The sequence below is a fragment of the Paroedura picta genome, chromosome 5 (genome assembly GCF_049243985.1).
Source record: "Paroedura picta isolate Pp20150507F chromosome 5, Ppicta_v3.0, whole genome shotgun sequence".
NCBI classification, from domain to species: Eukaryota; Metazoa; Chordata; class Lepidosauria; order Squamata; family Gekkonidae; genus Paroedura; species Paroedura picta.
In genome coordinates this window covers 12,476,167-12,499,939 of record NC_135373.1, presented here as the reverse complement: position 1 = coordinate 12,499,939, position 23,773 = coordinate 12,476,167, and the positions used below count along the sequence as shown (strand labels likewise).

Genomic DNA, 23,773 nt, shown 5'->3' with positions numbered 1-23,773 from the left:
GCCCCCTCCCATTCTGAGGCCCATTCCGCACAAGGTTCAATGTGGCAAATTGCTTTCGGAAAGAAAAAACGGAATTTTAAATACTGGAATTCGGCGTAACGCATACCTGCCTTTGTAGTGGAATCCAGTTGCGTTTCAATCGTTTCCCACAGGTTTCCAGTGTCGGCAAAAATCGCTAGAAAGGAAGCGTTTTTTTCCGTGCTTTGTCCCGCCCCTGGCCATCATTCAGGCGAGCAGCCAATGGGCGGTTGTCACCATGCTCTGGAAAAGCCCCTTTGCCTTTAAGAACAGGGTTTTTTTTAAAAAAAGAAAAACACATTGCAACGAATATGCCTTGATTCCTTGCTTCCTCCTAACGTAGAGGCAGCTGGCGTGTGAGCTGCTGATTCATCGTTGCCACGCTCCCCCCGAGTGAAAAAATAATCCCCCACCCGTGCACGGGCGCAATTTTCGACCGAAAATAAAGGGAACTTGCAAATGGGGCTGTGTTGTGCTCGGTGACTTGAGACGAGCTTTAAAGCAGCTCTGCGGAGGGACTGCAGCTGGAGAAGCCTCGCTGGGTGAATGAAGGCTCACCGGTTTGCTGCTCTCCGCTTGGTCCGAGAAAAAAAACGTCGCCGGAAGTTCAGAGGAGAGAGCCAGGGGGGAGGGACTTTGGTGAAAATGCAACAATGTTAACGCACAGGTCCTTTTTGCTAGTGTTGCAGATTGCTTGCAACAGTGTAGCGCTTTCCAGAGGGTGAATCCACCTTTTGGGATTTCCCTGGAAGCGCTACAACGAAGCACTTTTAGCGGGACTGTTTCAGGAGTGTGGCAGATTGTGTACGATGTCGTGCATAACTGCGTATTAGTAGCAATTACAATTTGCCACACTCCTGCAACATTAAACTTGTGCGGAATGGACCTGAGACTCAGCCATCCACTCCAGCCGTTCCTCCTCTTCCACCTGCCTCAAGAGCCCAGCCAGGCTGGGTGGCGCCCAGGACCCTGACACTAAGAATTAGGTTTTAATTAAATTTTAGTATTCTTGTTGTATTTTATATTTTGTACTCTTTTACTGTTGCACACCACCCAGAGCCCATATTTTGGACAGGCGTGGTTTAGAACTCAATAAAATCATGCATTTTAATTCTGCACTATTTCTCTTTTCCCACTGCCCCCCCCCCCCCCAAATCCCTAGGTGATGATCAGTGACACTGGCCTGTTTCCTAACCAAGACCTCAGTGGCAAAAACCTTCTGAAGGGCTCCGTAATATTTAAAGTAAGATGGTAACCTCCCAAGGTCCCTACTCTGGCTCTCAGGCTTTTTGGTTGGTTTACTAAAGTCTCGCAGCTGCAAGCCAGGCTCCTGCTTCCTTGAGGGGAGGCACCTATGTCTTGCTGTTCCTCTTTCCCAGAGACATCCTAATGTTCCTTCCTTTCCACTTCTCAGGTGGCACATTCCTCAGTGAACTGTTACCACTACACAGCAAATGGACCGCGTATAAAGGTAATACTCATAAGAACATCAGGAGAGCCCTGTTGGGTCAGACCAGGGAGGGTCTATCCATTCCAGCCTCCTGTCTCAAACAGGGGCCAGCCAGTTCCTTTGCAGGGCCAGCCACAGAGCAGAGAGTCCAAGGCCTTAATAAGAACATCAGGAGAGCCCTGCTGGGTCAGACCAGGGAGGGTCCATCCAGTCCAGCCTCCTGTCTCACACAAGGGCCAGCCAGTTCCCCCGGAGGACCATCCACAGGGCAGAGAGGCCAAGGCCTTCTCTGATATGAATATAAGAAGAGCCATGCTGGGCCAGATCAGAGATGAGGTCCATCCAGTCCAGCCTCCCTTCTCACACAGGGGCCAGCCAGTTCTTCTGGAGGGCCAGCCACAAGGCTGAGAGACTGAGGCCTTCCCCTAGAGCCAGTTTGGTGTAGTGGTTAGGAGTGCGGACTTGTAATCTGGCATGCCAGGTTCGATTCTGCGCTCCCCCACATGAACCAGCTGGGTGACCTTGGGCTTGCCACGGCACTGATAAAACTGTTCTGACCGAGCAGTGATATCAGGGCTCTCTCAGCCTCACCCACCTCACAGGGTGTCTGTTGTGGGGAGAGGAATGGGAGGGCGACTGTAAGCCGCTTTGAGCCTCCTTCGGGTAGGGAAAAGCGGCATATAAGAACCAACTCTTCTTCTTCTTCTTCTTCTTCTAATAAGAATATAAGAAAATCTCTGCTGGGTCAGATCAGGGAGGGTCCATCTAATCCAGCCTCCCATCTCACACAATGGCCAATCATTTCCTCTGAAGTGCCAACAACAGGGCAGAGATCCTGAGGCCTTCAAGAGCCAAGATGGATCAGAACAACAGTCCATCTAGCCCAGGGATTTCCAACCAGGGATCCAAGGACCCCCAGAGGTCCATGGGAGCTCCGAAGGTTGTTCCTCTCCTTTGTTAGTGGACTTGGGCACGAGCTAGGGAACTGACCACTTTGCTCCCTCCTCCTGAGCGAGTTCCCTTGTGGTTTCTGTGCCAGAGAGGAGGCAGAGCTTGCATACCTAGTCCAACATCCTGTCTCACTCAGTGGCCAGTTCCTCTGGAGGGCCAACAACAGGGCAGAGATGCCAAGGCTTTCATGAGAACCTAAGAAGAGCCCTGCTGGATCATACCAGTGGTACTTCTATTCTACCATCCTGTCTCATCCAATGGCCATCCAGTTCCTCTGGAGGACCAAGAAGCAGGCAGAAAGGCTAGCACCTTCCTGAGAACATCAGAGGAGCCCTGCTGGGTCAGACCAGTGATGATCCATCTTGTGCAGCTTCCTGCCGCATGCAGTGGCCAGCCTGGAGGGCCAATGACAAGAGTCATAGAGGCTGAAGTCTTCCCCTGAAATTGCCTGCTGGCTCTGGGATTCAGAGGCTTGGTGCCTCTGAATGTGGAGGTTCCCCTCGGACCCCATGGCCACCGATAGATTTATTTATTAGATTTTTATGCCACCCTTCCATACAGCTTAGGGTGGTTTACATATCTTTTATAAATCTGTCCAATCCCCATTTAAAACTGTTTATTCTGGTGGCCTTCACTACATCCTCTGACAGCGAATCCCACATTTCAACTCCGTGCAAAGTAATATTTCTTTTTGTCTGTCCTGAAGCTACTGCCCTTCAGGTTTCCTATTGCCTGCTTGTCATGGCCATTGAATTCAGCCCTGGTGTTCCGTGGAGGTCTCCCCTCCAAATTCTAACCTGGGCTGACCCTGCTTAGGTTCCAAGATCTGGCTAGCCTGAGCCTTTCTAGCTTGAGTGACTCAAAACTGGAGGTCTCCTGAATTTAGTTGGAGGAATTAGCAAATTACTTGGAGACTTAGTGAGAAGCGGATAACTATGGGATCTCTACCTATGTGTGCTGGGTTATTTTCTTTAGAACAGTGGTCCCTTTGGGCGTTGAATGACCTTTTCATAGGGGTCACGGCAGGGCAAGCAGCTTGGCTGGGGGAGCGCCATCCAGACAACAGCCTTGCAGGGTAAATCGAGATAGAGTGTTGGTCTGCCGGGGGGGCGCCATCAACACAACAGTCTAGCACAGGGGTAGTCAAACTGCGGCCCTCCAGATGTCCATGGACTACAATTCCCATGAGCCCCTGCCAGCGAATGCTGGCAGGGGCTCATGGGAATTGTAGTCCATGGACATCTGGAGGGCCGCAGTTTGACTACCCCTGGTCTAGCAGGATAGATCGAGATAGAGTGTTCGTCTGACTGGAGCAGCGGGAAAGAGCGAGATCAGCATGGTGGGACAAGAGGCAGAGCTGAACTGAGAAACCCTGGAAAAAAACCCAGTTTATATACAATCCTGAACAATGGATCTTCACACCATTGGTCAGTTCCGTTTTCATTTCTGTGAAAGAACACTTGCATAATTTTATGGTTGGGGTCACCCCAATTTGAAGAACTGTATTAAAGGGTCGTGGCATTAGGAAGGTTGAGAGCCACTGCTTTAGAAGCTCTTAAATAAGCCAGTTTGAAGTGAAATGGAAAATTGTTTTATAAAGAAGAATTTAAAGCAAAATACACACACAAACTACAAAGGTGCACATAAGAATGTATAGTTGCCAGCACAATGTGGAGAAGTCTGCAGGTTCAGCAAAATGGCATGCCTGTGGAAAGGAGAGAGAAGGCTTCACGCAAATGAGCATTGTAGGCAGAGTACCCAGAGAACACACACAGACAGACTGGTGCTAGGTGGGCAGAAGGGGTGGCTTGGCTGTTGTGGCCCTTTCTTGCAAACCCAGGTAAATGCCGATCACCACTTTGGGGTTGGGAGGTGAATTTCTTCCAGGCCAGGAAGGCCATGGATTATGGGGGGGGGGGGAGGTTGAGGGGGATCATCTGGGCATGGAATTGGGGTCACAAAATTCACATAAAAGCACACTATATCCCCATTAAAAATCCCCATTATATCCCGGCAGAAAAAACTATCACACACCCTTCAGTCCATGGCAGCTGCCTCTCGGGGCGCTAAGGGGACTACACCTACTGACAACCACTGGCAGCGATAATCTGGCATGGTGGCATTGTCTTCCAGAGGAGCCCATCTGATCATCCATGTCCTGGCCTCAACCATAGACCTGGCGGAAGAGCTCCATTTTACAAGCCCTGTGGAATGCAGAAAGTTCCCACAGGGCGCTCAGCTCTTCCGGGAGCTCATTCCACCAGTTTGGGGCCAGGGTTGAAAAGGCCCTGGCCTTGATTGAGGCCAGGTGAACTTCCTGGGGGCCAAGAATGACCAATAAGTTGTTACCCACAGAGCATAAAGCCCCATGGGGTGCATAGGGCAACAGGCGGTTCTTCAGACATTTGGTTACCAGACTGGAAAAGGCCTTAAAGGTCAGAAACCAAATCCTGAACCTGATCTGGATTGCAGTCAGTAACCAATGAAGCTGCCTCAACACTGCCTGCATATAGGCCCTCCAAAATGTTCCTGTGAAGCCGCATTTTGCACCTGCTGCAATTTCCAGGTCAGATACAAGGGCAGGTCCGCATAGAGTGAGTTAAATAAGTCAATTTTGGAGATGATCGTCAGTAGCCTCACCTGATGAAGATGGTAGAATGCCTGGTGGGCTACCTTCATGACCTGTGCCTCCATGGATAGTGAGGCATCCAGAGTCAACCCCCAAATTTCTTGCCTGGGGTGCAGCATTCAGTTGCATCTCAGCCAGAAAGGGGAAACATGCTTCCTGTCCCACCTTCTTCCTTCCCAGCCCTAGGACTGGGGTTGAGTTTCAGACGACTCTGCTTGAGCCATCCAGCTATGGCTTCCAAACATCTGGCAAATGGTTCTGGCTAGGAATCCAGGTGGCCATCAATGAGGAGAGAGAGCTAGGTGTCATCGGCATATTGATGAGAGTCCAGTCCAAAACTCCAGACCAGCTTGGCCAGAGGCCACATAAAGATGTTAAAAAGAGTGGGGGATAGCACCACTCCCTGAAGGAATCCACAAGGGAGTCAGAAGGGATGTGACAACTCATCCCCACTGCTACCCTCTGAGTCCAGTTCTGCAGGAAGGAGCACAGCCAATGAAGAGTTGTTCCCCATCTCAGCAAAGCGGTCCTGGCATTTACTCAGAAACACAAGATGTGAGACTGGGCGGTAACTGGCTGGGTCCTGTGGACCCAGCAATGGTTTTTAAAGGAGAGGGCAAACCACTGCCCCCTTCAGCAGCTCAGGGATCTCCCCAATAGATAGGGAGAGATTAATAATATCCCTGAGCTGGCTTTCTCTCTGCTGGCACCCCCTTTGAGCAGCCCAGATGGACTGGGATAGAGGGGACAAGTGGTTGCCCTCACTGACTGCAGGAACTTGTCCATTTCATATAATGAAAGCCATCTGAAGCCATCAAACGTCACCTCCAAAGGTGGCCAACAGGCCTCCAGTTCCCTATCTGTATCAACCATGGAATGAAGGTCCCAGTGGAGTGACTTCTTTGGGTAGTAAAAAGTTCCAGCTCTTCAAGACTTTATCTGTGAAAAAGCTCGCTAATGTCTCACAGCTAAAGTCCAATATACTAACATTTTGGCACCCTTCCCTGAGGGCGGTAAGAGATCAAACTACCTTAAACAATTGTGCTGGGAAAGAGCTTGCAGGCACAATTTCCATGGCAAAAAAGATCACGCTTTGCCACTTTCTCTGCCATCTCATATGCCCTCATGCGATAGGATGTTCCTGAAACTTTGTCGTGAGTTTTCAGCCATACTCGCTCTAGTCGTCTCACTTCCCTCTTCCTCTTGGCCGCCAATAGGCAGGACTACCAGTCCCCCACCAGCGCTGCCAATGAGTCATCAGGAGGCATCAGGTCCTGCAGAGCATTCTGGAATCTGATTGGATCCACAAGTCTCTGTGGGTGGGTTAAAATGCACCCATCATCCACATAGGGTATCCTAGTATCTTGAGCTGAGCCCACAGGGCATAGTGGTCTGACCATGGAATGGCTGATGCCGCCTCCAGTTCTACCTATATCCCAGCGGCAAAGATCAAATTGAGGGTGTGTCCAGCCTGATAGGTAGGACCAGTGTGAGAGCCCCTGTGTCTCCATGGTCGACACCAGATCTGAGCCGTATCCCGGATCCAGTGCCATCTGCATGGACACTGAAGTCCCCCAGGACTATGAGCCTTTGAAACTTCAACGCCCAGACAGCTACTACTTCCAGCAGGCTCAATCAATAAATATTTATTGTCTTAGTTTCTAATTGCATGTATTTGAATTTTGGTCTGAATGACTGTCAATAAATATTTATTTACAGTGATTCAGACCAAAATTCAAATACATGCAATTAGAAACTAAGACAATTTAAAAAGAGAAAAACAGTAATAATAGTATAAAAAATTAAAAGATCTGACAACATAAAAACTTTAAGATGTTAGATTCAATATTTAAAACATAGTTTGTTGCCAGTGACAATTGGCTTTGTACTTTTGAAATTGGATCAGAGAGAAATGTTCTGATCCACATACATAGTAAGCAATTTCATGGCGGCAGTGCGAAATTTAGCTGTGCAGAGAGTTATTTTCCTATCTTCGTCTTGAAGCAGCACCTTGACTTTCTCCTTTGGGGAAGATCTTGGGTAGGTGTTCAAAATTGGCTGAATGAAGTTACATCTGATGGCATCATAAATGGGGCAGAACAGAAGGTCATGTTCATCTGACTCTATCCATCTGCTGGGACAAGGACAGAGACGCTGAGGAAGGGTGTTTTTTTGTTTGTTTGTTTTTTTGTAACGCCCCTCCAGCACAGCTGTAGGTAGAGTTGAGCATCTCACTTGAGTGAAGGCCCTTTTTTAGGTGTTAAGTTCTAGGTCTGACAGATACGGGGCTGGAACAAGCTTGTATCAGATCCTATCTGGACACAGAAACTGTGGTGTTTTGGCTAGGTTGCTTTGCCGACTAATGTCCTTGGCCCTTTGTTTAATTATGGATTTAGCTTGATCTTGGTGTAAGTTGGCTAGCTCTTGTTCCATAAAGCTGAGCTGTGATAGTTTGTGTCTCTTAAGATCAAAGCAGGCAATCACTTCGGGTCGTAGGTTAGCTTCAGCAAATAGAGGATTGATAACGTATAGATCTTATCTTCCACACTTTGCATACATGTTTCCAATCTCATTCTAGCATTTGAAATGCACTTGGGGAGCTGTATTCCTTAGAAATGTTGACTGCACCCTTTCCAATAACATAACACTAGATGTTGGGGCTCCTGAAAAGGAGCCATGTAGCAAGCTGAGAAAGTGCTTGGCTCTGTAGAGCTCTAGGGCAGCTGGCACAAAATATTTTCCCTTGGTTTGATACAATTTGACAATGTTAGTAGCCTATCTTCGTAGCAATCTTTGGGCTTGCTCAGCAGCATATTGAAAGTGAGCAGTCCTGGCACATGAAGATTGTAATACAACTCCCAGGTACTTGAACCTACTGATTTTATAGTCGTCTAGTTTCCAAATTTTTGGTTTTGTCCTCTTGCTGAAAACTATGACCTTTGTCTTTTGGTAGTTCACTTGGAGATGATCTTCTTTACAGTAACTGCTAAGCCTCCTTAGCATTCTTTTGAGTCCTACTGCAGTTCTGGAAAGTAAAACTACATCATTGGCATAAAGGAGAATAGGAACAGGACGATGAGCTAAACTAGGAGGATGAAATTCCTTGTCCTGGAATGATTTAATTATACCGTTTATGTAAATGTTAAACAAAGTAGAAGCATATGGTGTAGCATTGGGTGGGTAGTACACCAACTAGATGGTCAAGCCCTCGACTGAGTCCCATCTAATATGATACACTCCACACCAGAAATCATAGGCTCCAGGAGAGTCCTGTAGGAGGAAGCCTCCCAGACAAGAATGCTTCCCCATGGATCTGAGATTGTTGGAGGATCACAAACCCAGGTGGGGCTAGTTCTTTCAGGGGCACTGTTTCGCCCTCCCACACCCAGGTCTCAGTCATGCAAGCATAGAATCATAGAATCATAGAATCATAGAGTTGGAAGGGGCCATACAGGCCATCTAGTCCAACCCCCTGCTCTACGCAGGATCAGCCCTAAGCATCCTAAAGCATCCAAGAAAAGTGTGCATCCAACCTTTGCTTGAAGACTGCCAGTGAGGGGGAGTTCACCACCTCCTTAGGCAGCCTATTCCACTGCTGAACTACTCTGACTGTGAAATTTTTTTCCCTGATATCTAGCCTATATCGTTGTACTTGAAGTTTAAACCCATTACTGCGTGTCCTCTCCTCTGCAGCCAACAGAAACAGCATCCTGCCCTCCTCCAAGTGACAACCTTTCAAATACTTAAAGAGGGCTATCATGTCCCCTCTCAGCCTCCTTTTCTCCAGGCTGAACATTCCCAAGTCCCTCAACCTATCTTCATAGGGCTTGGTCCCTTGGTCTGCCCCTGACAGCTTGAAAATATTCTGCAGAGTCAAGGCCTTGTTGTGGATTGCCCTTGCATTGCAAAGCACCAAAATCAGATCCTCCTTAGCCTCCACCCTCACATACCTGGAATGGGACAAACTTTAGAAGAGAAGCGAGCATGTCCAGACCTACGGTTGTGTCCCCATGACCAGGGGGTCTGAATAGCTCCCAGCTATTGAGTAGCTCCCAGCTATTGTCCAACTTCCACTCCCCAGTCCCCATGATATCGCACCCAACCCATTATGGTCAGAATCCTGGCCTCCTCTCAGGCTCCCATGCCAGGCATGCTGTTCCCCTGCATGCTCCTTGCTCTGGTGATCTGCTAACTCCCACTTACCATGGAGTAACTCGCCCAACTAACAACAATTCAACTGCAATGACCACCCTCCCAACCCACGCCCACCCAACCCATAACCTCACTTGTCAACCCTCCACCCTCCCCAACCTATTCTAGCAGCTGAATAACCCAACTAGTAGAGGGTATGGGGCCGGATCCCGCCTGATGAGAGGAGCTGACATTGACTGTCAAGCAATAGGTTGAAAAATAGTTCTTCCCAACAATTCCTCTAGCCACCAAGAGGTGATGTTGTAAGATTAGTTCACAAACTCTTCCTGGCAACCTCTGGGGCTAAACCGATAGTCTTCAGGCTAAAAGTCCCACCTTCTCTCACCAGGCAGTCAGCGGTCCAGTGAAGCAGCTCCACGATGTCTGAAGGATCTCAGTGCAGGGGGGTGGTGGTCCTAAAAGTCTTCCCTCTCCTGTCCCATCACATCTGTTTCCACTCTCTTCTCCAGCAGACACTGGCTGATGGAATTCTTCCATTGGGTCCACCTGGGCTCTGGCTGCCCCCAAGCCTCCTGAACTCTCTGCCCAGGTCATTGTGCCCAGCCCCAGCCCTGCCACAACCAGGTTAGGCAACCCAGGAACCAACAGAGAGTGAATCGAGATATCGTTGGCCTCCAGTAGTCCACAGCAAGGGGGCAAGACCTTTTCCTCAGGCTCCAGTGGATGGTTGTTGATGTTTTTCCCTCACATCCTCTCAGCTTCTGGGGGGAGAATCGCCTGGGAGATTCCCTGTGCTCAGAGAGGGAGGAGGTTCAGGTGATGGATCCATCAGGTGATGGATTCACGACCACATACCATTCTTTGTTCTGGGAGGTTTGCCTCCATTATGGCTCCTACCACCTCGCACCGGTTCCCTCTCCAGGCTCTGATGTTGTTGAGCCTGGACCCTCCGGTATGTGAGTCTGAGGTCTCACTGAACGCAGAGAGCCTTCAAACTCCATCCCGTCGCTCTACCAATTCTCAGCCCTTGTTGGCTCCCTATTTCAGCCCGGAGAGAGAGATTAGGATGCTTTGGGCTGATCCTGCATTGAGCAGGGGATTGGACTAAATGGCCTGTATGGCCCCTTCCAACTCTATGATTCTATTATTATTCTCTATCCTAGTAGCTCCAATGACATTGGGCTGGGACCCCTGGTGGAATTGGGGGCCAAACTGCAAACAAGCATTCACAGTACCGCTAGAAAACCCTAATCTCCGGTGTCCGTCTTCGCCGCCATTTGGGATGTTATTTTTGTTTGTGCTAGCTATAAACTATCCATCAAGATGAGAGAGGGTTCTGACCACAAACAGGGTAACAGACTTTAGACTATCCCACGGTGTTTAATTTGTACAATTCCACTGCTGTGAGTAGGTTCCTACTGTATCAACTTTGAATTTGTTTAATGTGTCATATTAATACTTGGGGAGGAGCTGTGGTTCAGTTAAAGAACCTCTGCTTTACATCGGGCATAAGTGCTGATTCTGTGACCTTAGGCAGATTTTCATTGGGTGGGCAGAAGGGCTGCCATGGCCTTTTCTTGCATGCCCAGGGAAATGCCGATCACCACTTTAGGGTCAAGAGGCAAATTTGGTGGATGAGTTGAAGGAGGTGGGGACCCTAGGGGGAAGTGATCATGTCCTCATAGAATTCCTTTTGAGATGGGGAGCCAAGGAAGCTTGTAGCCAGACGCGGATGTTGGATTTTCGTAGGGCAAACTTTAATAAACTCAGAGACATGATGAGTGTCATACCATGGACGAGAATGCTGGAAGGGAAGGGAGCATGTGAAGGGTGGGCGCTACTCAAACAAGAGCTATTGCATGCTCAATTAATGACTATCCCAGAAAGAAGAAAACACTGCAGGAGCTCTAAGAAGCCTATTTGGATGAACAGAGAACTTCAAGAGGAACTAAGAAAGAAAAGGAAAATGTTCAGGAAATGGAGGGAAGGACTGAGCTCTAAAGAAGAGTACCTACAGGTTACTAGGCACTGTAGATCAATCATCAGAAAGGCCAAAGCTGAGAGTGAGCTAAGATTGGCCAGGGAAGCCCATTGTAACAAGAAAAGATTTTTCAGTTATGTGAGGAGCAAATGTAAAGTAAAGGAGGCAATAGGCCCACTGTTGGGTCCGGATGGACAAACTCTAATGAAAGATACAGAGAAAGCAGAAAGGCTTAGTGCCTATTTTACATCTGTTTTTCCCCACAGGTCAAAGTGTTTAGGCACATCTAGAGATGGCCATAGCCAAAGGATAGTGTCTGGCTGGCAGGTTAACATGGATAGAGAGGTTGTCGAGAGGCATTTAGCTGCACTGGATGAGTTCAAATCCCCTGGTCCGGATGAAATGCACCCAAGAGTACTCAAAGAACTTTCCAGAGAACTTGCACAGCCCTTGTCCATCATCTTCGGAACCTCTTTAAGGACTGGAGATGTCCCGGAGGACTGGAAAAGAGCAAACGTTATTCCGATCGTCAAAAAAGGGAGGAAGGATGACCCGGGAAACTACAGACCAGTGAGTCTGACCTCTGTTGTGGAGAAGATAATGGAGCAGATATTAAAGGGAACGATCTGCAAACATCTGGAAGACAATTTGGTGATCCAAGGAAGTGAGCAATGGTTTGTCTCCAACAGATCCTGTCAGACCAACCTGGTTTCCTTTTTTGACCAAGTGACAGGTTTGCTGGATCGCGGAAATTCAGTTGATGTCGTTTACTTGGATTTTAATAAAGCTTTTGATAAAGTTCCCAATGATGTTCTGATGGATAAGTTGAAGGACTGCAATCTGGATTTTCAGATAGTTAGGTGGATAGGAAATTGGCTCGGCCCGGTACTTTTTAACATATTTATTAATGATCTAGATGAGGGGGTGGAGGGACTACTCATCAAGTTTGCAGATGACACCAAATTGGGAGGACTGGCAAATACTCCGGAAGATAGAGACAGAGTTCAACGAGATCTGAACACAATGGAAAAATGGGCAAATGAGAACAAGATGCAATTTAATAAAGATAAGTGTAAAGTTCTGCATCTGGGTCAGAAAAATGAAAAGCATGCCTACTGGATGGGGGATACGCTTCTAGGTAGCACTGTGTGTGAACGAGACCTTGGGGTACTTGTGGATTGTAAACTAAACATGAGCAAGCAGTGTGATGCAGCGGTAAAAAAGGCAAATGCCATTTTGGGCTGTATCAACAGAGGCATCACATCAAAATCACAAGATGTCATAGTCCCATTGTATACAGCACTGGTCAGACCACACCTGGAGTACTGTGTGCAGTTCTGGAGGCCTCACTTCAAGAAAGACGTTGATAAAATTGAAAGGGTACAGAGGAGAGCGATGAAGATGATCTGGGGCCAAGGGACCAAGCCCTATGAAGATAGGTTGAGGGACTTGGGAATGTTCAGCCTGGAGAAAAGGAGGTTGAGAGGGGACATGATAGCCCTCTTTAAGTATTTGAAAGGTTGTCACTTGGAGGAGGGCAGGATGCTGTTTCTGTTGGCTGCAGAGGAGAGGACACGCAGTAATGGGTTTAAACTTCAAGTACAACGATATAGGCTAGATATCAGGAAAAAGTTTTTCACAGTCAGAGTAGTTCAGCAGTGGAATAGGCTGCCTAAGGAGGTGGTGAGCTCCCCCTCACTGGAAGTCTTCAAGCAAAGGTTGGATACACACTTTTCTTGGATGCTTTAGGATGCTTAGGGCTAATCCTGCGTTGAGCAGGGGGTTGGACTAGATGGCCTGTATGGCCCCTTCCAACTCTATGATTCTATGATTCTATGAAAGGACTTCTGTTTTTTTGGGGGTGGGGGTGGGCATCATCTGGGCATTCCTTGACATGACGAAGGGGCGAGCTAGCCTATTGCAGAGGCACGACGATCTGGGCATTGAACTAAGGTTACTATGTGTGGGCTGGTAGTTGTGAGTTTCCTGCAATGTTCAGGTGGTTGGACTAGATGGCCCTGGAGTCCCCCTTAAACACTATGGTTCTATGAAAAGGTCTATGGTTCAATCCCCAGGACCTCCAGTTGAAAGGACTAGGCAGTAAGTGAAGTGAAAGACCTCTGCCCAAGACCTTGGAGAGCTGCTGCTGGCCTGAGTAGTCAATACTGATCCTGGTGGCCCACAGGTTCATTCCATATAAGAGAGCTTCATGTATGTACTTGCTTCAGATTTCTACAAGTCAGTCCTTATTGCTCTGTCTGTTGGATGTCCCCCCTTGACGGATTGTCATGATTCTCGTGACTTGATATTTGTAATCTGCCTTGATTCCCAGCAAGGAAGGCAGACTATAAATAACATTAATAATAACAATGCTGGTGATCAATTTTCTCAGAATCCACAGCAGCCCACGGAGGCCCTGACCTTGGCATATTTTGGAGAAAGGCTGGCTCCTCTAGGACACTCACTGGGCACTGGAAGTGCCCCTCTGGACCAGGGCCTGCTTTAGAAACATAAGAAAGAATTTCATCTGGCCTTCTGGTCCATGGAATTGATTAAGGTCCTTAGTGTCCTACATAGTTAACATATTAGATCACTGTATGTACAGGAGCCAACTGTATAGTCAATATTTCTGTTCCTGTTTTTTATGGATGCTGCTTTTCTAATTTATGCCTGACCACTGACAAAGGCAGCTAAGCCGAAACGAGTCTGGTCAGTGGTGGAATGAGCATTAATGTACACTTGGATTTTAATGTGAAGCCAGGAGCAGGCCCTGTTTTCCTCTCTCTCTCTCTCTCTCCCAGGGCACCAAGATGATGCTCATCAATATCGGCTGCCCCCCAGGCAAAAGGTTGGCCTTCGACATCACTGGTACATTGCAGTATACCACCAAGAAGAACAAGCGCTACTTTGACTGCATCAACCCAGACCCAGAGATGCCCTGCTTCTTCTTTAGTGATGGTGAGGCGGCAGGGAGGGTGGAAGCACAGCAGGGTTGGGGTGGAGATGGTGCCACAGGGGCAAGGCTCCTGCTTGCTCCCCATGGGGCCTGTGGTTGGTGTCAGGCTGTGTCCCTTGCTCTGTTTGCAGCGTTCTACCCTTCCTTTCTGATTCAAGACATGGTGACGGGACACTCGGGCCCGTTCGAGGGAAGGTAAGGGCTGAGAGGGTCTTTTACCAATGCGGGGCAGTGTGGGCTCAGAGGATCACTTCCAGGTGATCTCAGCATGTTGGGAAGCTCCCAGAATGCCCCCCTCCTTCCTTGACAGCCCAGATGGACCTGGCAACCCTAGATGGCCAGAATGGTGTTGGAGTTCCTCATCTGTCTTAAGAGTGGAGATGTGATTATAGCAGCTTGACTCAGTATTGTTGGGGGTGGGGGGAGGTGGAGGCAGTCAGGTAACTGCCAAGACCTGAGCCTCACCTGCTCAAGGTCATTGGCCTTCGTTTTAGTAGTGTTCTTCCCTGCAAGCCAATCAGGACACCCAGCTGTCTCTGGACTTCCCAAGTGTTCTATGATGGACAATCAGAGAATGCCCAGGTTAGCATGGCCTATCAGAAGGCTGCAATGGCACTGGTCTGGGTTAAAACAGACTTGGAAGTGGAGTTTTGATTGAAGTCCTTTAGCCCAGTTTGCTCTTCTTTAGGTAGAATTTTGGACAGGCAAAACCTGTAACCCCCTCCTTCCTCCCTTCTTTCCTGTGTTCTGGTGGCAGCTACATCTTCAAAATTATTGGTGGGGGAGCGTTTTCCCAAAAGGAGATCCGCTACTTCACTGAGAAGGATATTCTGCGCTACAACTCAGTGCACGGCGGGTGAGCAGAAGGCCTGGGCTGAGCCCTCGGCAGATGCAAGTGCCCCTTTTCCTTGTTTGTTTGAGAGGCAGCCACCATTAGGCCTGCCAAAGGGTTGGGATCTTGGAGGGATTCCATTTTGATTCCACTTTGGCTCCTCTGAGAAATGGTTCCTTCCCACCTGCTTTTCTTTGTGCAACATCGTGTTTCCTTTAGACCAGCATTCTGAACCTTTTTGTTACTGTGGGCACCTTTGGAATTCTAATACAGGGCAGTGAGCAAAATGGCTCCCACAGGAGGTGGAGCCATCCACAAAATGGCTGCTGCAGGGGGCAAAGCCAAACACAAAATGTCAAGGAGCCAGGTTTTCTAGAAAACTCTAAGATGCTCTGTTTAACAGGATGCCTTTTAATCTGCACAGCCAGCACTGCAAAATACATCAACAGGTACCAGGGCACCCTTGGGACCTCTGCTTGAGATCCATTTTCCCCATATAAAGGACTCTTTTTCAATGCTATTGGGACATCCATGTCATAAAAGAATTATCAGTGACTGCAGCAAAAATGAGACAGAAATATACTGACAGCAATTATGCAGTTAGAAATGGAGGTGGCCAAACCAACTCATCCCTACTAGTGCACCCTGTGAAACACTCTAGCAAGAGCCAAAATCTTTCCCTCCTGCCCCCCCTCCCGAGGAGGCTGTCTACTGCATTTCTGCACGAAAGGCCGTTCTACCTCCAGCCAATTTCTGATGGCTGTTAATTTTGCCCTCTCTGTGCATCACTTGCAATTGGATCATTCAGTTGCTGTTGCTTCAACGAGGCAACAAAATGCTTTGCCCTCTGATGCAGCCCACTTTTTGTGTCTCTACAACCCATTATGCACGGGCCAGAATGCCCATGCTGGCGGCGGCAGGACATCGGGGAAAATCCCCGATAATGCACACCGCCGCCACCAACGCAGGTGTGTCCCAGCCCAGGCCCTTGGAAGACCCATGTTAATGAATAATAGAATCATAGAATCATAGAGTTGGAAGGGACCTCATGGTTCAACTAGTCCAACCCCCTACACTATGCAGGACACTCACATCCCAATCGCTCATCTACTGTCACCTGCCACCCCCCTTGAGCCTTCACAGAATCAGCCTCTCCATCAGATGGCTATCTAGCCTCTGTTTAAAAATTGCCAAAGATGGAGAATCCACCACCTCCCGAGGAAGCCTGTTCCACTGAGAAACCGCTCTAACTGTCAGGAACGTCTTCCGGATGTTTAGGTGGAATTTCTTTTTAATTAATTGCATCCTATTGGTTCTGATCCGTCCCTCCGGGGCAAGAGAGAACAATTCTGCTCCATCCTCCATATGGCACCCTTTTAAATACTTGAAAATGGTTATCAGATCCCCTCTCAGTCGTCTCCTCTCCAGGCTAAACAGATGGAGCTCCCCCAACCTTCTTCATATGTCTTGGTCTCCAAACCCCTCGCCATCTTTGTTGCCCTCCTCTGGACACGTTCCAGAGGGTTAACATGGGTTATTCTGGAGTCCCAGGACTCCTGAGGGCACAGGCGAGGGCCAGGCTGCCTGAGCCTCGTGCATAATTGGAGGAGCTGGGCTTTCGGCCCGGCTCCTCCCCTGACCTACAGCGTCTCTGCAGGGACACCTCTCATCTCTACTGGCTCTGCAGAACTGATGGGCAACACCCCTCCCCTGCCATGGTGGGAGAGCAGCATGCTGTTCCCAACCATCCTGCAGTGGGGGACCCCTGCCCCTACTTCCCCCCCAGCCGCTGCCGCTGCTTACCTGCACTCTGGTGCTTCCGGCCCTGAGTTTCATGCGTCCGGCCATTGCGGCAGGACAGCTGTTGGAGCTCTTTTCCGTGTGTACATGAGGAATGGCAGGGCTTTTTGCCCTGCCGCAACAGCACAGCGGCCATGTGAAGTAGCTGCCGCTGTGCATAATGGGTCAATTTCAGTAATCATTCTGGCTTTTCCTGCAAGCAGGAGGCACACCCAGAACAGTGAACTGTGCTGAAGAGACAGGCTGGGCTTCAAATGGCGGATCAGATTTGCAGGAGCCAGTCAGAAACCATGCTGAGCAAAAGCTCTGCCTGGCCCTGCCTACTTTCTGAAAACACTTGGTGGGCACCAGGAAAGGTGTTGGTGATGCCATGGTGTTCATGGGCACCATGTTGGGGACTGCTTCTTTAGGGAATTCATCTTCTGAACAAACCCCATTGACACTCAGTTTCCTCCCCTCTGTTTTCCTAGGACATCTAAGAGTCTGATCTGGCTTAGGGAGGATACCACATTCGGTGAAACAGATGAAGAAGGCTTCCATATCCTTTCTGGGGCTGACAATGGGATTTTGTAAGTAATTCTGTTAAAGATGCCATTAGGCAAAATTGCATCAATCTGCTTAATTGTCCTTCAGTGCATCCCGAAACCAAATCCTTACCAAAAATGTCCTATGACTTCCCCGTAGGATCCTAAAGCCAGCTGCCGCACAATCTACTCTGTTGTTGGAAATAACTCTCTGTACAATGTCTCCTGACTTGAGACTCTAACAGGCACTCTCTTCACTGTAGAGTTAGTGAGATAGATAGGAACACTGACCACACACCTTCTGATCTTACTGACCTGTCCCTAGAGGGTCATTTTCCTGTTCATCTTCTTGGCTTCTGTGCATTCCCACCTGAATAATGTGAAATTGCAGGCCTGCCACAGAGAATGAACTTGCAAGTTAAACTTCTGGAAAGCTCCCAAGATTGTTCACCGGCCCACCACTGAGAGACTCTCCCCTCAGTCTTTTCTTTGCGAGCTATGTGAGCAATTGCCTCACAACGTCTATACTACTATCTGCCTGGAATCTTTGGACTTGACCCTTTTTTGGACTTTGACTGTCTTCTCTGTGATATTTCTTGATTATTACAGCTATTTTCAAGAAGTGTTCACAATGTGGGGGAAAGATGGCACAGCTGGATAACCATAATTCTTGCCTCCTATGTGCAGGAGGAGGAGTGCACTTACCTCTTTAAGCATCCTAATCCAATTTCACTTTTCTCTGTAATTCTCCCTGAAAAGGAGAAATTGGATCAGCTTTCCTCCCCTCTGGATAGAATCACAGAATCACAGAATCACAGAATCACAGAATCACAGAATCATAGAGTTGGAAGGGGACATACAGGCCATGTAGTCCAACCCCCCTGCTCAACACAGGATCAGCCCTAAGCATCCTAAAGCATCCAAGAAAACTGTGTAACCAACCTTTGCTTGAAGACTGACAGTGAGGGGGAGCTCACCACCTCCTTAGGCAGCCTATTCCACTGCTGTACTACTCTGACTGTGAAAAATTTTCCCCTCATATCTAGCCTATATCGTTGTACTTGTAGTTTAAACCCATTACTCCGTGTCCTCTCCTCTGCAGCCAAAGGAAACAGCATCCTGCCCTCCTCCAAGTGACAACCTTTCAAATACTTAAAGAGGGCTATCACGTCCCCTCTCAACCTCCCTTCCTCCAGGCTGAACATTCTCAAGTCCCTCAACCTATCTTCATAGGGCTTGGTCCCTTGGCCCCAATTCATCTTCGACGCTCTCCTCTGTACCCTTTCAATTTTATCTACGTCCTTCTTGAAGTGAGGCCTCCAGAACTAAACACAGTACTCCAGGTGTGGTCTGACCAGTGCCGTATACAATGGGACTATAACATCTTGTGATTTTGATGTGATGCCCCTGTTGATACAGCCCAAAATGGCATTCGCCTTTTTTACCGCTGCATCACACTGCCTGCTGATGTTTAGTTTACAGTCCACAAGTACTCCAAGGTCTTGTTCACACACAGTGTTACCTAGAAGCGTATCCCCCATCCAGTAGGCATGCTTTTCATTTTTCTGACCCAGATGCAGAACTTTACACTTATCTTTATTAAATTTCATCTTGTTCTCATTTGCCCATTTTTCCATTGTGTTCAGATCTCGTTGAACTCTGTCTCTATCTTCTGAAGTATTTGCCAGTCCTCCCAATTTGGTGTCATCTGCAAACTTAATGAGCAGTCCCTCCAACCCCTCATCTAGATCATTAATAAATATTTTAAAAAGTACCGGGCCGAGCCCCGAGCCCTGAGGTACCCCGCTAATCACCTCCCTCCAGTCTGATGAAACACCATTGACAACAACTCTTTGAGTGCGGTTCTCTAACCAATTTCCTATCCACCTAACTATCTGAAAATCCAGATTGCAGTCCTTCAACTTATCCATCAGAACATCATGGGGAACTTTATCAAAAGCTTTATTAAAATCCAAGTAAACGACATCAACTGAATTTCCACGATCCAGCAAACCTGTCACTTGGTCAAAAAAGGAAACCAGGTTGGTCTGACAGGATCTGTTGGAGACAAACCATTGCTCACTTCCTTGGATCACCAAATTGTCTTCCAGATGTTTGCAGATCGTTCCCTTTAATATCTGCTCCATTATCTTCTCCACAACAGAGGTCAGACTCACTGGTCTGTAGTTTCCTGGGTTATCCTTACTCCCTTTTTTGAAGATCGGAATAACGTTTGCTCTCTTCCAGTCCTCCGGGATATCTCCAGTCCTTAAAGAGGTCCCGAAGATGATGGACAAGGGCTGTGCAAGTTCTCTGGAAAGTTCCTTGATCACTCTCGGGTGCATTTCATCCGGCCCAGAGGATTTGAACTCATCCAGTGCAGCTAAATGCCTCTCGACAGCCTCTCTATCCATGTTAACCTGCCACCCAGACACTATCCTTTGGCTACAGCCATCTCTAGATGTGCCTAAACACTTTGACCTGTGGGAAAAAACAGATGTAAAATAGGCACTAAGCCTTTCTGCTTTCTCTGCATCTTCTGTTAGAGTTTGTCCATCCGCACCCAACAGTGGGCCTATTGCCTCTTTTACTTTACGTTTGCTCCTCACATAACTGAAAAATCTTTTCTTGTTACAGTGGGCTTCCCTGGCCAATCTTAGCTCACTCTCAGCTTTGGCCTTTCTGATGATTGATCTACAGTGCCTAGTAACCTGTAGGTACTCTTCTTTAGAGCTCTGTCCTTCCCTCCATTTCCTGAACATTTCCCTTTTATTTCTTAGTTCCTCAACATTTTCCTTTTCTTTCTTAGTTCCTCAACATTTTCCTTCCTCAACATTTTCCTTTTCTTTCTTAGTTCCTCTTCAAGTTCTCTGTTCATCCAAATAAGCTTCTTAGCCTATTAAGACTTCTTAGCCTATTAAGTATGTGATTAAGTATGACCTTCTCTCTTTTACAGAGATCCTTAGAGGGAAAAGGGTTTCTTGTCTGGCTATAGACAACATCGCAGCTGCCTATTACATTTTTAATTGAGGAGGGATGAGGTCCTGCAGACTCTGTATGGAGGCAATGCAAATTTGGCACTGGGCTCTCCAAAAACACATTGTGCTGTCAGCAGTACATATACTAGGTCAAGCAAACATATTGCCCGATGCTCTATGCAGGGATCCCTCAAGTCACAAGAGTGGGTTCTCGCAATCAAGTACCTGTCTCCCATATTCCAGCTGTGGGGTCACCCAGAATAGATCTCTTCGCTACTCAGTTGAACATGGCTTTTTGTTCAAGGGGCCTCGGGCACAACTCAAGAGGGGACGCTTTTCTCATGAAGTGGGACACATTCCGTTCCCATGCCTTCCCACCCTTTGGTCTCCTCACTAAGGTAGTGGCAAACCCAGGAAATAGTAATTGCTCAAATTTGGATGCAAAAGACCTGGTTCCGCTCCCTGTTTGGTCTGTCCAGGGTTGCTTCATGTACTTTCCACAGCAGACAGATCTACGTACTGTGGCTAGAGAACCTGCATCACCCCAGTCCTGTACAATTGAATCTGATGGCATGGCTAGTGGGGTACCAGAAGCCAAGACACTTCAGGAGATTCTTAAAGAGGCTCGCAGACTAGCTTTAAGAAGGTCTTATGGCTCAAAATGGAAACATTATACATTACTAGTAATAAAGCCCGCTGTATGCCGAATACAGCGGGCGCTAGAAACTGACCTTGTCGGGCGGCGGCTCTCTGCCTAAGTAGGCAGCCCTGGCTAACAACTGAAATCATTGTGCACTCTGAAATCTGTGCACTCTGTAATGCAGTGGTCCCCAACCTTTCTGAGGCTGGGGACCGGCATGGGCCGCGCCCGGGGGCCGCGCCCGCGAGCCGCGCCCGGGGGCCGCGCCCGCGAGCCGCGCCCGGGGGGCGCGCCCGGGGGCCGCCCGCAAGCCGCGCCTGCACATCGGGCCGCTGGCTGGCAGGGCCGCTGGTGGACTGTTTCTTCCTGGAACCTTGTTGGCTGCACGATAACGCGAGAGGCGGCGCTGCAGAAGCCGGGGCAGGAAGCGAGCCGGGAGCGGCTGCGAGGACATGGCGGAGACCATTGTAAGTTGGGGGCGAGGGGGTGGTGCGCGGGGGCTGCGGCCTGCGTGGGAAGATCGGAGCCCCGGGAAGCTGCACTCTGCTGAGGTTCCCTCGGAGGTTCCCTCGGGCGTCAGGCCAGGAGCAACTGCAAGCCGCGCTGCGCGCGGCTCGCAGTTGCTGGGGCTGGGAATCAGAGGGAACAATCGGCAGGCGCTTTGCGCCTGCCGATTGTTCCCTCCGATTGTCTGTCATGAGGAAGGGTCCAATCCGGACCCTTCCTCATCCCGGACACATCCCGCCCCAGAACGTCTTACTCTTTTATTTAGTCCGTGGCGCCCGTGGCGCCACGGGTGGTGTTCAGATGGGGAGAGAGCAGGCATCTGTCTCCAGTGACTTGTGAGATTTCTGATGTTTTGACATATTTATTATCTCTAAAAGATGCTGGTTTGCCTAATATGTCAATTAAGGTTCAGTTAGTAGCGATTCCGGCTTCTTGTGTCCAGGTTGGAAATGCCCCAGTGTTTTCGCATTAATTGACTAAGACTTTTCTGAAAGGGTTAAAGAATGTTTTTCGCAGTTACGATAGTTGTCCTGCAATGGAACTTGTTGCTCATGCAATCAAAGTTGTGACAGGCGGACTTGACATTTTTTATTTTATTTATTTATTGTATTTATTTAGATTTTTATACTGGCCTTCCCTACGGCTCTGGGCAGTTTACAAAAAACATTTCAGAACATTTACATGGAACAGTATCAGTATCAATATAACAATATAACAACAATAACATACCAACTAGAATAAGAACAGTATTTCAACAACAATAACTTTGACACACCCTTGTCAGCCTCGCAGTCTGGGATGGGGGGGACCTATAGATGATATGGGTCAGTTGGCCTCAAGCAAATGCCTGGTGGAAGAGCTCCTTTTTGCAAGCCCTGCTGGAAGTTCCAGCAGGGCCCTGATCTCTTCAGGGAGCTCATTCCACCAAGTGGGGCCCAGGACTGAAAAGGCCCTGGCCCTAGTTGAGGTCCAACGTGCCTCTTTAGGGCCAGGGATCCACAGCCAGTTAGAAGTGGCGGAGCATAGAGCTCTTCTGGGGGTATAGACAGGGAGGCGGCCTCTCAGATACACTGGGTCCAGACCACGTATGGCCTTAAAGGTGATTACCAAAACCTTAAACTTAATCCGGAATTCAACTGGGAGCCAACCAAGTTCTTGGAGTACAGGCCGGATCTGGGATCTCCATGACGTCTTAGTGAGAATCCCGGCCACGACGTTCTGCACCAGTTGTAGTTTCCAGATGAAGGATAAGGGTAGGCCTGCGTAGAGCGAGTTGCAGAAGTCCAGTCTGGAGGTGACCATCGCATGGATCATTGTGGCTAGGTGCTCTGGTCCCAGGTAGGCCGCTTATATAAAACAGCTTTTCTGGTAGCTATAACAAATACATGCAGAGTAGGAGAGCTTTCTGCTCTGACCTTAGAGCTGCCTTTCATGCAAAGTTTTAAGGACAAGATTCTTTGCCCTCGTGTAAATTATCTCCCTAAGGTTGTATCCAAGTTTCACCTAGGACAGGATTTAGCCCTTCTTGTGTTTTTCCCAAATCCTGAGTCAAACTTTGAAAAAAAAATTGCACACCTTGGACATCAGGAAAACCATCCTTTTTTAATTTAAACAGCATCAAGCCCCTTTGTAAAGGCAAATTCCTTTTAATCTGTTTTCGTGGACCCAACAAGGGCTGCAAGGCTTCTTCGCAGACAATATCCAGGTGTCCTTACAATTTAACATGCTGCAGCAAAGTTGGAGAGTACATCAGGTTTGACTGTGCATTCAATGCATGCCCAGGCATCATCTGCAGTGTTTGCAGTAGGTCTTCCAATCCAGGTCATCTGCAGAGTGATGACTTGGTCCATGCCTGGCACCTACCTGCACAATTATTCACTGGGTGTGGACACTGTAAAAGAAACTGCAGTGGGTGAAGCAGTCCTCAAAAAATCTTCCACATAGCCCACTCCTACTGCTTACATGAATGATTTTTTTAATCTCCTAGGTGGGAATGCACAGAAACCAAGAAGATGAAAACAGGGTTGCATTTACCTGTAACCACTGTTTATCAAGTCGTCTTCTGTGCATTCACACAACCCTCCCTCCTTCACAGCACTGGGATGCTGATTATTGTTGCTTGCCTGCACAACAGCAAAGAGGTTAGGATTGAGAGGAAAGTGCTAGCTCCTTCCACATCACGTGACCTTTGGCGGGAAAGTCTCTCGGGGGGGGGGGGTGAGCACTCTTGGGAGCTTTCTAGAAGTTTAGCTTGCAAGTCCACTCTCCGTGGCAGGCCTGTGACTTTGCAGTACCCAGCTGTGTATACACAAAAGACCACTTGATGAACAGCTGTTACAGGTAAGTTCAACCCTG

At 48.4% G+C, this 23,773-nt stretch overlaps 1 protein-coding gene across 4 annotated transcripts in view; it reads left to right on the top strand.

Annotated features, from left to right (window-relative positions):
• LOC143837076 (cation channel sperm-associated auxiliary subunit gamma-like) overlaps nt 1-23,773 on the top strand; it is a 114,082-nt gene that overhangs the window by 76,094 nt on the left and 14,215 nt on the right. For all 4 annotated transcript variants that reach the window (XM_077336530.1, XM_077336529.1, XM_077336532.1 and 1 more), the window contains 6 exons: nt 1,181-1,261; nt 1,433-1,489; nt 13,983-14,139; nt 14,269-14,332; nt 14,895-14,993; nt 17,240-17,338. In XM_077336530.1, the coding sequence (XP_077192645.1) occupies nt 1,181-1,261; nt 1,433-1,489; nt 13,983-14,139; nt 14,269-14,332; nt 14,895-14,993; nt 17,240-17,338 (557 nt within the window). The remainder of the gene's footprint in view (nt 1-1,180; nt 1,262-1,432; nt 1,490-13,982; nt 14,140-14,268; nt 14,333-14,894; nt 14,994-17,239; nt 17,339-23,773) is intronic.